A 14412-nucleotide genomic window follows, 5' to 3' on the forward strand; every position below is an offset into this window, starting at 1 on the left:
GTACAAAGTCTCCACAAGACAAGCCTCTTGTAGGGAACAACATACAATTATTGTGTTAAAAATAAGAATAAAAGAAGAACAAATGTGCGTAAACAAAACAATTGAAAATAAAATACAATAAAAAAAAAGAAAATCATGCTACAAGTACATAAATACTTATACACAAATGTATACGCGTAAACGTCACAAAAAAATCATTATCGCTGACGGTGCAAGAGAAAGAATGATGAAATTAAAAAAAATTTGAATGAAATTTACTACGTCATGGGCTCACAAAAAGTATCTAGCATAAATTGTATAGTATGTATACCCCGAAACCATCACGTCTTGATAAACATTATTTTTGTTGATTTATGCGCGAACACGAAATTTTTCTTTTCTCTGTTTTTTTTCACATGTTTGTACGCTTATCATGTGGAATAGATACTGCTGACTATTGAGCGTATGCTATTTATTCATTGACTGACTGACTGATGAGTATCTTTCAAAATAAATCATAAAATAATTGTAGTTTCCGTTAGCTAGACATTTCTACAATCAATAAAAATAAAACCGACCAGCCAACTTACATGACGATCAACATGTCTACCCAAACCGTAGCAAATAAATTTAAACAATTTGTGTCTTGACTATTTTCTTTGAAAAGAAACCACTTTCTCCCATAATTTAAGGAAATGATAAAGAAAGAATGTTTTTATGTATTAATTTTGTTTGTTACCAACGAACGATAGGCAACTGAATTGAAAGGTGTTAGATATTTAAAATTTAACATTGAATTTTAAAAGTTTTTATTTATTTTTACTAGTATCTAAGGTTCATATTGATAATTTCTGATGCAATACATTTTAATACAGCTGAATGTTTAAACATTTTTAAACAAATATTTTCTAAAATATTGTTGTTAACTTGAGTTTCTTAAATTTGTGTTTAAAATTTTCTCTTTAAATGTTGCTCTCTTGGATATTGCTGCAGTTAACCCATGAAAAGCTAGATATGTATTTTTAGATTTTTGTATTACATTTTTAAAATTAATAAAAAGTAAGAGAGCTAGATTGCGCTGAATCTTATATACCCTTTAACTAATTATACTTTGAAATAAAAATTTAAATATCAACAAATTTTTAATTTTTTTTATTTATTAGGGAAACAAAAATATATAATAAATTTTTTTAAATTTATTAGTGAAAAAAATGTTATGACAAAAAATTTTTTTTTGGTGAAAAAAAAATTCGGTTAAAAAAAAATATATTTTTCTGATCCATTGTAGGTCCGATTTACTTTGACGTTTATAACTCCCTGTCTATACTTGACAAATATTTATCATAACAATTAATGATGTTTGTTGTCAAGACAAAGTTGTCTGAGCAAAAGCACTAACAATTTTGTCATATCGAAACAATAATACTAATAAATGAAGACTATACCTGATAATTTTTTATCTTGACAACGATTTTGAAGTTTATCATGATAAAAATTTATCAGGTATAGACAGGGAGTAAGTCGTTGCAAAGGTCTTTGAAATATCTAGATTAGATATCGAGGTTGTCCTGGTTTTTTCCTTATAACTGAAAGACAGTACTGTTCTTTGACGAATCCAAATAAGGAACAATTAAACATGGAGGAGTCAATGTAATGGTCTGAAATTGCTTTTCTGGTCAAGGAATTGGGATAATTCATAAAATTTATGCGATTATAGATCGGTTCATGTACCGTGACACTTATAGGATAATGATCCTAAGCACTTGGCTACATACCAATAAATCCCGATCTCAATCCTATTGAGAACTTGTGGGAGATTGTTAATATAAAAATAAAAAGTGTCGCAAAATTTACGCACGATCTGATTAAATAGATTATACAGTTTTTATGCCCTTCGCCGTGATACTCAAGTTTTTGCATGTTGAAATTAACTTTCCGCTGTTGAAATTAACTTTCCGCCCCCTAATAACTTACATATATACATGATTCATACATCAATATATCGGGAATTATTTCGGATCGGTTACTGTTTAAAATCGACAAAATCAGCCCACAATTGGCTGATATATAAGGAAAAAACCAGGACAACCTCGATTTTTGGCCTATTTTTGATTTATATCTAGATTACTAAGTCATTAATATAGACAATATGGATATCTAATGATAGATATTTCAAAGTCCATTGCAACGATATACCACAAAGTATACAGAGGCGACACTGCAAAAAAAAAATATATTTATCTCTTTCGCTCGAAACAATTTCAACTGGTTTGGTTTGTGCTTATTTATATAGTTGTTTGTTTTAACGCACTCTCTGTATTAAACCGCAAATTTGTTTTCTCTTTCTATCGAAACAATTTCAAAAAAAGCTGATTTTATGTTCTTGAACTGTCAAATTTGACACCTCTGTATACTTTGTGGATATACGGCTAGTAAGTTGGACATACAATGGGTCAAAATCGGGAAAAAATATTTTTTAACACGAATTTTTTTTTCATCAAAAAAATTTGTTTGTCATAAATTTTTTCCCAAATTTTTTTTTATTTTTTTTAAATTTCAAAAACAGTTTTGAAAAAAATAATAATTATGTTTACCTAAAAATATTTAAAAATAAATTATTTTAAAATATGTATAATTTGGTGAAGGATATATAAAATTCGGGACAGCCGAGATAGCTCTCTTAGTTGTTTTCTTTCTTATTTTTGAGAAATATTAGAAGATTCCTTGTGAATTCACAAATTTTTTAGTTTAATTCAAAACTTTTTAATGTCTACTTATGTAGACAACCAAATCAAAGGTGTAACAAATGGGTTAATTTTCAAGTTATACAACAAATACTACATTCTATACAAATATGCTACATTCAAACTTATTTACTTACAGCTAAGTTATGCCGCGGCATTATGACGCTTTGTTCTACATAGTCTACTAACAACCAAAAAATACTGTGACAATAAAATCAACAAAAACAATAAGAATCCAATCATCGTCATCATACAATACTACAATACATATAGACGATAAATAAAAAGTCATGTGTTTGCCAACGTTCATGAATTGGAAATAAAAAGTTTATACTTTTTATTCATTTTTACCGAATTATTTTTTGTTTATTTTTATTTAACGAAATTTATCATACTATCTTGACTGACTCTCCTTTGCTTTCATTTATTTGTTTAAAATTTTTGGTTTTGTTTTGTGCTGTACAAAAAAAAAATAAAAAAAAAACAAAAATACTCTTGATTATTTCATTTCATTTTTAAGATTAATGAAATTCTCACAAACTGTTTTCAGTCGACGCGAAGCGCTACCAACGAAAAGATCGTAAGAGAGAAAAAAATCAAATAACAATTATTTTCAAGCGTCGCTGTATAACTTTTTTTATTTTGATTTGTTAAAAAATATTTCTAAACGGTTAGTAAAGAGTTAATTAAATAAAACAAACAAACAAAAAAGTGCAACATTTAAATTATTATATAAAAAGTGAAAAAAATCAAAATATTTTCAAAAGACATCCATCAATCACGTAATGTAGTCTAAACGATAAATCTATTAAAAAAATATTCAATTTTAACAAATTTCAAGAAATATACTTTACAAATTTTAAAAATGTATCAAGTTTTAATAAATTAAAAAAAAAATTATAAAAATACAAAAATAAATATTTCTTATGTAACCTAGAATGAGAATGAAAAATTTTCATACTTTTGTACCTTTAGAAAAACGTAACAATTGCTGTGCAGCTTTTTTTAGTTCTCAAAAAAAAAATAGAAGAATAGCTAGAAAAACGTAACAGCCCAAACAAAATTTTCAGTTTTTAAATTTCTAGAAATCTGTAAAAAAGGAAAACAAAAATTTCAAATAGATTTTCTTTTTAAAATTGTTTCTCCAATTTCATGTGTTCGTCACTTTGAGTATCGGAATGTGGGTGGGTGTATTGGTCTTTTTTAGTTATTTGTGTATTTTTCATTTTCTATTTTCCTTTTGGCTGTTTTTGTTTTGTTGTGTTTTCCATTTTATTTTAGCTTTTATGTAATGTCTTAAGAAAAATCGATAAATTTCGTTTGGCTTGTCCTATTGTAATTTTATTTCGCAGTTGTTTATTTGTAAATTCAGTTGTAGTAACTAAAATTTAAAGTTTTTTCCTATTTGTTTATGTATAAATGTCTTCCAATTTTCCACCCCGTTTAAGGCGAAGGTCAGGGTTTGTTTACACTTGATGGGTTTTTTTAGTGTTATTGTTTTGTTAACTGTTTGTATTGACATTTACATGACAGTTAATACACGATTAGTTGTTTAAAGCTATTTTATATAATCGGCATTCGTTATCTCTTCTAATTCACGTGACTGTAACAAAACATAGTGTAAATATTATTAATAATTTGTTTGCCATGTCTGTTTCAATATTTGTTTTTTTTTTTTTTTTTATTTAACACATTTTCTGTTATACATACATGTTAAATGTTAATAAAATATTTGTCATGATAATTAATTTTTCCTAATCAATAAAATATGTATAATAAATTATAATACAAATTTGTATTTAAAGCTTAAAGTATTTTAAATATTTAAAGCAAATTAAAAAATGTTCCTATTTTATAAAAACAAATTTTAATTGTGAAAATTTAGTAATTTATTAGAACTTAAAAGCTTTGATACGAATTAAATTTATTATTCTGTCTCAAGTTCAATTATTTGTAATCAGAGCTTCGAATTAATTAATTTATTTTAAGCTTAATTCACTGAAATCTTAATACAGAATTAAAAATTTCATTCCATAAAACTTTTCCCAACATAACAAATACAGTCCAATTATGAAAAAAAATTCCACGGCAGTTTTTTTCTTTCTTATTTTTAACATTGAATTTGAATAGAAACAAGTATGAGTGCTATATTCGGCTGTGCCGAATCTTATATACCCTTCACCAAATTAAACTTCAAAATTTTAAATATTTTTAGGTAAACAAAATTTATTTTTTTTCCAGTTGTTTTTTTTTTGAAACAAAAATTTATTCGATTGTTATTTTAAATTTTTTAATTTTTTTTTTAAATAAAAATTTTTTTTTTAGTTTTTTCAATTTTTTTGTGAAAAAAAAAATTCGTGTTAAAATTTTTTTTTCCAATTTTGAACCATTGTAGTTCCAACTTACTATGGTCTTATATACGTCGTTGCAAATGTCTTTGAAATATCTATCATTAGATATCCATATTGTCTATATTAATGTCTTAGTAATCCAGATATAGGTCAAAAATAGGTCAAAAATCGAAGGTTGTCTTGGTTTTTTCCTCATATCTCAGCCATTTGTGGACCGATTTTGCTGATTTTAAATATCAAACTTTTCGAAAGCATGTCTAACAGAATTATTGAAGATTTGGATCCCGAAGATATCTGGGGTCTTCAGAAAATTGATTTCAACAGACAGACATGGCTTAATCGACTCCGCTATCTATAAGGATCCAGAATATGGAAATGAAAAATGTAGAAATTACAAACGGAATGACAAACTTATACATACCCTTCTCACGAAGGTGAAGAGTATAAAAAATGGGAAAAAATGGAATTAATTCTATAAAGAATTGATTCTATAAAAGAATAATTTCTATAAAGAATAATTCTCAAAGGAATGAATTCAACACGTTTGAAGTTCCAAAATATTTTTTGAATATTAATTGAATAAAGAATTAATTCTGTTTGTAAAAAACTGAATAATTTTAATAAATTACTGTAAAATACAGGGAAATGAGGTGAACTGGCCAGACATGGCTCAAATCTGGACCATGGTACTAGGGACCGGGGAGTAAAACCACTACTGTCACTACTACAGTCTACTATTTGAAAAATTCCGTGACTCCAGGAACCAATCCTGGAATATTAGGAGGGATTGTCAAGTGTCCTAGGCCTATTGGCCATAACTGGATGCAAATGCAACCAAAACACTAATTGGGTTGGATAGGTGTAGTCTCAGAATTCTAGTAGGAGTGATAACCGATCACAGCTCAATTGGAGCCTTTATAGGTAAATGGGAATAAATGGGAATTTTGGAATTAATTGGAGACAGTAGAGCGCATTATTTGCAACAGCCAGAGACTACAGAATCATAGATTTAAATGGCTAGGTAACAAATTTATAGATCAACTTGGGAATGTTGCTAACTGTAAATTGTTACCCAATACTAGGTTTTATCAGGGGAATATGTTGGATATTTAAAGGATATTCTACGGTGAATTCAAATCTGTAACCACTTTTTTCCTTTTTATGCAGGTTTGGATGTTTCTTTTTTGCTTCTGTATTAGCTATTTCTACCTTTCTTTTTCTTTATTTTCTTCATGGCCCCCATTTTTCAGGAAGGCAATTTTTTACGTGGTAGTTTACAACGTGCTAACCAGGACACACTTAAAAAGGTGACTGCATCACTACAACAAATACAACAATACAAAAACAACAGGAACTTTGTTTTTGTTAAAAGGTAGGTGAACTGCCAAAGTTGCCTGTTGTTGTTTTTGCTTTTGGGTTTTTTTTCGCCACAAGAACCACAAGTGAATTGACAATTCAAACTGAATAAAAAAATAATCAGCTGTTTCATCGCAGTCACCTTTCTAAGTGAGACCTGGTGCTAACAATCAAGTAGAGTCGAAGGGACCCCGTTTTGAAGAGACATTTCAAAGATATTGCCAACTACGTATATAACGTCATAGAAATTCGGACCGACAACAGGTCAAAATCGACAAAAATAAAAATTTAAGAAAAGTTTTTTTTTCAACAAAATTTTTTTTTTTTAATTTTTTTAAACTCAAATTTTTTTTAAAAAAAATGTTCAATCCTTATCACAAATTATTATACATATGTTAAAGAATGGGATATAAGATTCGTCACAGCCGAATATAGCACTAATATTTATTTTTTATAGAAACCGTAATTACATTTTATACGAGTATTTTAGCAATTTTTATTTATTTCTGATAAAAAAAAACATGATAACAAATATATGTATATATAAAATATTTCAAAAGTATTCATTATATTGTCACTCACTGTTTGTAACTATCATGTTTTGAAACAGACAACTTAACAAGACCGACCCTATTTATAAATATGCCTAGTTCTCGTAGTTTGTACAGAAATATCAACAGATATAATTAAATAGAATTATTAGTAAGGGTGGCATGGATTCAATATTAAATAAAACAGCAAATTGTCTTGTCATTCCCAGCAACATTGGTATTTTCTACAAATTATTATCATTATTATATACATACTTATATGCAAATAATAATGGCAAAATATTTGCTTTAATATATGAAAATGCATATACATATGTACTTAATCTCATAATTCAACTCGTTCAAATACTTGTGATACACTTCATATACAAATAATTACCTTGTGTACTGGTATAAAACCAGAAAGCGATAAAAATCAATAATAATTAAGACCAATGTGTTAAATGTTTGAGGCCGGTATGGGAATATTTAGGAAACTAACAACAAACAACATTATTATTAAACTTTGTCATGATGATCTTCATAATATTTGTTAAATAACAACAAACTCTGCTAGATAAGAACATGTGATTTAAAACAAAAATAGTAAAATAATAAAAAAAAGGCAAATATATAATATGTGCACGCTTATTAGCTTATCACAATCTGTGCCAACAACTACAGCTTAAAAGGCCAATTGCCAGACATGAAAATAAATGTACTATACCCTATATACGAAATAAAGTCTGCCAGAAATGTCATAAATATTTAATTATACTTATTGTGTGTTATTTTTTTTATTGTATATCAACTTTATTTCAGTGTTAGTCAGCTATTAATATTATTTTTTCTCGTGCCATTTCTTTTTTAGAATTGTTGTTATATATTGTAGGTAATTGTTTTTTATTTTGCACTTAAAAACAGAGCCATAAATGAATTTAATTTTAGCTTAATGCTTCAATTATATAAAAACAATTTTAAAAAGTACTTGATGATAGTAGGCACTAAATGATTTCGATTTTATCGGTAGCAAATTTCAAGTTTTAAAATTTTTTACTGATGTAATTTCACAATTATTTTCCTTAATCATGCCTTCGACACAATTTTAATTAAATATTAATAATCACCTGGTTTAAAGCAATAACAGCTATCATTATTTATTAAATCTTTTCTGATAGAGCAATTTAAATACAATCCCCAAATTTAAAATTTAAACAATGTTTTAAAGTAAAATTTCCACACAAAATGTGATTTTAAAACGTTGTTTAAATTTAAAAATTGTTTATGAATAAGGCCTAATAAGTTTAAGTGCTATTAATAAGTAGCATTTGTATTTTTGTTACGATGTTTTTAAATTGAAATTTTGTATATCAATTTAAGTTCACAGGTGTTTATAAAAATAGCATTTAATGATCATTACTTAGATTGTAAAATACAATAAGAAACCTGTTAAGGTAGGGTCACACATGGCAAATATTTGCTCAAAAAAGCGTAACCACTTTTTTTATCACAAATTTGTTTGACATGTTTACTCTTACAAGTGTTTTGTAAGAACAAACATCATCAAATAAAATAAAATAAAACTAAATGTTTTGTTTGGAATCCTAAGTAAATTAAGTTTTTGAAATAAATAATAGAATTCAAATGTATTTTATTTAGTGGTTACGTCTTTTTCGTCAAATATTTGTCATGTGTGACCCTACCTTTAGAATGTTAAATGAATCAGTATTAATATTTCGATGTGAATTTTGTTTAATAAGACGTGATATTAACAAACATTAAAGGGTATAATTATAAAAATTGTGTACTAATGAACCTATAATATGAAAAATTAATTATACCACAATGAAACAAGTAAGATTGGTGTATTCGGCAATTTCGAATCTTATATTTATTTAATTTTAAGGAAAAATAAATGTTTGTTGTGGTGATAAAAATTGGGTTTGGTAAAATAAGGGGGGCTGAAGTGGCCTCTGATTTAGCTTTCATTTGATATACATATTGTCCATGTACAGATCATAGTATACGAGATATATCAAAAAATCGAGTTAGTGGTGTTTTTCTTTATCATATCTCTACCATTTACAAATGGATAAGGCTTTTTTATAAATTTCGGTCTCCGCCTAAATGTATGCAATAATTTCTTTTAGAGTACGTACTAGTACAAAAAATAACAAACGAATTCTTGGAATATGATCGAAAAATTTTGAATCTGATTTTTTCCAGTCAAAATCCAGTTGAACCTTAGGAAAGAAATTAACTATAGATGAACATAAAGAATTTCTTATTAAAAATTTAAATTCTAACCTACATCAAGTATATTCGAATTTCCGATTTTTTTTTTAAATTTCCCGGAAAATATTTTTGAGGATATCTTTCTTTATAATTTCTCTTAAAGTTACTGTATTATTTCAGCATAGAGAACATTCGTTATGATAACCACATTTGTTGTCAATCTAATAATTTGATTTCATTCATAAAGCCTAACCACAAAAGAAATTAAAAAAAAAAAATTTTTTTGTTAAAGTCGATTTTATTTCAAAATAGATTTTTAAATTCTGTTTGAAACTTGTTTATGGTATGAAATTTATAAAAATAGACGGCTTTATGCTTTTTTATACTTTTCGGGTTTTATAGTAAGGCTGATAGATTTTTTAGTTCTTAGTTAAAGAAAGTCAGTTGAACATATTTGATCCTTAAGAGTGAATTGAAATTCGATCATCAATAAGTAAACTTAGAAAGAATGTTCTTGATGAAAATGGCAATAACAATTATATACGTTGTTTAAATTTATTTATATACATTCTGAGTTATCTTTTGAAACAAATTACTTACTTTTAATAGATTTAACTTATTCGGAGTTCTATAAACGTTGGACAACCAAAAATATTGTGTACTCTTTTAAAACTCAAGCAAAAGTATGAGAAAACGGCTTATTCAAAAACATTTATTGCATAAAAGCTTCCAAACGTTTATTGGTTTTTTGGTTTAGTATTAAAAAATTCCTAGGAATTCCCGGGAATGGAAAAATTTCGGGATATTAAGAACCCTAGATTTATACGTACGATAATAAGTGGACGCCTTATTTTCGGCTTCTGCCTAAAAGTATGCCACTTTTTCCAAATAAGTTCTGTTTTTTTTTAATTTTAACGGAGAACTTTAAGTTCTTAGAATATTATGGACCTTTTTGACCTCTTAAGCAATAGTAAAAGGACTGTCAAGATTTTAAATTTTAGAATTTTTCTTGGAATATGATCGAATCTTAGATCTGATTTTTTTGAATTTTTTGATATTTGACCTCTTCAGCAATATTCAAATAATTGCAAAAAAAATTTAAATAGGCTCTTTCGTTAGAACAGCAAACCCTAAATTTTATTCAAAATTTAAATGTAAAACAATATTTTTTTATTGGTTTTAGATGAATATTTAAGCATTTTTCATAAACAATTAAAAGTTGTTTTCTTAATCAAGTCGTCTGCGAGACATAAATTGATGAGTTTAAGAACAAAATGAATCACATATTTTAGAACAAATTAGCATAATATTAACTCTTTTCAGTTTCTTTCTAAATATAACTTAGCAATCCAACTCGCTTTAAAATTAATTTCATGGAATTTCTGTTTTTATTTATTGACCATATTTGCATAATACCTACTGACTGACGATCGTTTTATAATTTCTTTTAACTTGACTACATATTTAAATAATTGTATTGACGTAATTTGTTATTGTTTATTAAAACTCTATATTATCAATTTTAGTTTAAACTTTTAAAGTGATTCATTCATAATACTTTTACTTTTACAAAGTAAACAAAGTTAAAAACAAGCTAAAATAAAATACAAACATTTTTTTATTAATTCATTTACTTTGTGTAAATCTGATTTTTGTTAAAAATTATTTAATGAAAAATGTTGATAAATTTAAATGAACTTTAAAAAGGTTCATTAAAGTGAATAACTTACTAAAGTGAATGAATACGTGTATTTTCTCACAACTGCATTTGTTACCAATTCAAAATTTGTAATAAAGTATAAAATTTATATAAGTTTTTATGTTATCTAATGCAAATTTAATTGTGTTTTTCAATTCAATAAACCTCACCTTTATTTTTTAAAATTATTATTCATAGAAATAGAGAAAAAAAATACTTTTAACTACGTCACTACACACTTCAAAAAAGAAATAAATAATCTATATAGAAAAACCGGTCTTTTCAATTCTCTTTTTTATTAATTTAGACCCTGACATACAATAACAATTCCATAATTATTTGTTGGTCGGATAAAATCTAAAACCATTTGTTGCTAATTCAATTTTTGTTTGTGTATTCTATCTCTTTCATTTTAATTTTGGGGAATTCTTACTTGTGAATGAAAAATTTATAACAAAAAAGGCTAAACCAACTTTCTCACGTGATAATGACGTTATTTGTACGGTTTTTTTTATTTATTTATCTAGTTTATTTTGTATAAGTTTCTAGATAAAAATTAAACAACATGTTTAATTTTATAAATATGTATATTTCGCTGTTTTTAGCAAATGCGCAATTTTGTTTTCTTTTTATTTGCTTGTTTTTTTGACGTATAATATTTGTTTTATTTTAAAAATTGGTAAATTCACTTATCTCTTGTGGTGTTTTTTTTAACTGTTGCCATTTTATTTTTTTCTTTAAGGGTAATTGCGTAAACAAATATTGTCTTGGCGAAATTCTTCTGGTCGAATGTTGAAATAGTTTTATCATTTGTTGTTTCCAAGATAATTTTTGAAGGTTTAATTGTGTGAAATTTGTTGCGAAATGTTAACTTGTTTAGTTAGTGATTGAATGTTTCGTTATTGTTCAGATCTACTTAAATTATTTGTATGTAGTTTAGCTTTTAATTTCAGTTTCCTTAAAAATTATAATGAGGAACTTCATTGAACAGTATTTACGGTTTTAATTATTCATTTGAAGTAGTGATGTGCGATTAATCGATTAATCTAACATCATAATCAATCAAATTTCTGATTAATCAAACATTTTCAATCTTTGATCATGATGCGATAACGATCTTCATTGACCGACCGTAACGCGAACTTTGGCTTCTTGTACCTTATTGGTTACAATCCTAGAGTTGTGTTTGGGGTCATTGTCGTGATGGAATCTCCAAACTAGTGGCATATTTTCTCAGCGTATGACTTCATAAAATAGATCTGTATCCAATTCTAGACATAGTATCTTTTATAATATGAGAAACAACTTCACATCATAATATTGCCATCTCCAAACTAGACAGTCTTATTTATGTACTTGGGGTCCAGTCTTTTTCCATTTGTCTTACAGAAGCTTCCATTGTAAAACACTGTACATGAAATTGCAGTATATTTATAACAATTACTTAAGCTACTTTTACACAGAGAGAGAGAAACATTATAAAATCAGCTTAGCGTCCAAATTATTCTAATTAAATTGTGATAATAAATGAAAATTTCAACACCATCAACATTTGTATCAGAAAGCTTTGCAACAATACATTTTATGAATAGTATACAAATTCTAAAAAAACTATTGAACATTTCCTTAGTTTGCATATACATATATAACATCTTTAATTGAAAACACCTGTATAATTAGTATAGCTATAAATATGTTTGCTAAATATTAGACATAAATAAAACATTATTTGCACAATTATTTAATAAGTACTCGCATTTTGCCACAATACAAATCCAACACCATCAGACATTCAAGTGTATTATAAAAATTGTACTTGAATTTGTTTTAAAATTTAATTTATACAACAATACAATTAAAACTAATTAGACGTTTTTTTTTCATTGTTTTGTTTTTATTTTACTTGCAGTTAGAAATTCAAAGCCATAATGCATAGAGCTAATACAGCCTTCAATTTGGCGTTATCGCCAATTGCACATAAAAATTTTGCAACATGGCTTTTAAATGGAACCAATAAAAAGGTAATTCAAATTAAAATGTTTATGAAATTTATATAATTTGTTTAACATAAATTTTCAAACATTGCAGATTGTTAAAAATGCTATGGCTGCTGCTGCTGTACGCAGTTACAATTCAGCTGCTGCTGAGCCATTCGCAAATGGTACAACAGCTTCCTATGTGGAAGAGATGTACAATAATTGGTTACGCGATCCCGCTTCTGTGCATACAGTAAGTTTTTTTTGTTATAGTCTTTAATAAATATGGTATTTTTATTATATCCTTCACCATGTTTGCCATTCCGTTTGTAATTTCTGGATATATCGGGTATAGTCCTGGCTCAAGAAAATCGGGTATAGTCCTGGCTGAGACATAAGCAAAAATCCTAGACTACGCTAATTTTTTTCTTCATGCCAGTATTTTGAAATCAAATTTTCGAATCCCCCAAATATCATACAAACATTATTGTATACAGGGGGGTTACTCCCTAATTCGATTCGACAGGAAATCTTTTCAAATTACAATGTATTTAGCACACATTTTCGAACATTTTCGTTTTCGGATTGAGTTACGCAGTAACCCTCCATTAATGATTCGGTTGATATTAAAAATTGTCAAAATCGGTTTTCAAACTTTTATATAAACATTACTTTGGTGAAAGTTATATAAAATTCGGCACTGCCGAATATAGCACTCTTACTTGTATTTTTTTTTTATTAATATTTTGCAATTTTTTATTATTTAGTCCTGGGATGCCTATTTCCGCAATAACTCTTACTGTGGTCCCCCAAATCTAGCTCCCCAACAATACAACACTCTGCCCGTATCAGCTTATGCTGGTATGGTTAGCGGTGCTGCCCCCGACTCCAAAACTATTGATGATCATTTAGCTGTACAGGCTATTATCAGAAGTTATCAGGTATGTTTGCTTTATATTTATACATTTCTAATGCAATTTCTTTTTTTATTATTAAATTATTCACACTTAATGGGGTTTTTATTTATATAATATAATTGTTTGATTTTTGTTACGTTTCAATTATCAATTAGTATTGTTTATGATTTTATTATCTCTTTATTTTATTATATATTAGTTTTATAATTTATTTATTTATTATTGTTAATTTATTGTCATTCTTAGTTAGTTTTGTTATTTATTTTGAGAAAAATTCATAACTTTCCACTTTTTCTACTTTTTAGTTATTTAGTTGATGCAAAAATTCTAAACTGTAGTAGAAATTATTCAGAATTTACAGCACTTACCACAAAATATAGTAAAACTGTTTCACAACAACTTTCAGTTTTTGCAGGTTTCATGTCAAAATTTACCTAATTTTCAAGTTTATCTTTCTTACCCCCATTAACACGAAGCCTGGTTATGCGTTAACTAATAGTTATACTGTCGGTATAACTATTGCGCGGCTTCGGTTTTAAAAAATTGAAAACCTTTCGGTTTTGGGCTAGTTTCTTAAATATTTTAATATCATAGAAATATGAAATATTTGATAATTGCTTAAATG

At 26.8% G+C, this 14412-nt stretch overlaps 1 protein-coding gene across 6 annotated transcripts in view; it reads left to right on the plus strand.

Moving 5' to 3' along the window:
• Nc73EF (oxoglutarate dehydrogenase Nc73EF) overlaps window positions 1-14412 on the plus strand; it is a 43312-nt gene that overhangs the window by 12019 nt on the left and 16881 nt on the right. For 2 of the 6 annotated variants that reach the window (XM_065505315.1, XM_065505319.1), the window contains exons 1-4: window positions 3241-3393; window positions 12804-12915; window positions 12983-13123; window positions 13638-13811. In XM_065505315.1, coding sequence (XP_065361387.1) covers window positions 12823-12915; window positions 12983-13123; window positions 13638-13811 — 408 coding nt within the window. In that variant the 5' untranslated portion in view covers window positions 3241-3393; window positions 12804-12822. Of the gene's footprint in view, window positions 1-3240; window positions 3394-12803; window positions 12916-12982; window positions 13124-13637; window positions 13812-14412 lie in introns of those variants that run through there. The other 4 variants (XM_065505320.1, XM_065505321.1, XM_065505318.1 and 1 more) reach the window with 2 other exon arrangements.

This window comes from Calliphora vicina, chromosome 3 (genome assembly GCF_958450345.1).
Source record: "Calliphora vicina chromosome 3, idCalVici1.1, whole genome shotgun sequence".
Classification (NCBI taxonomy): Eukaryota; Metazoa; Arthropoda; class Insecta; order Diptera; family Calliphoridae; genus Calliphora; species Calliphora vicina.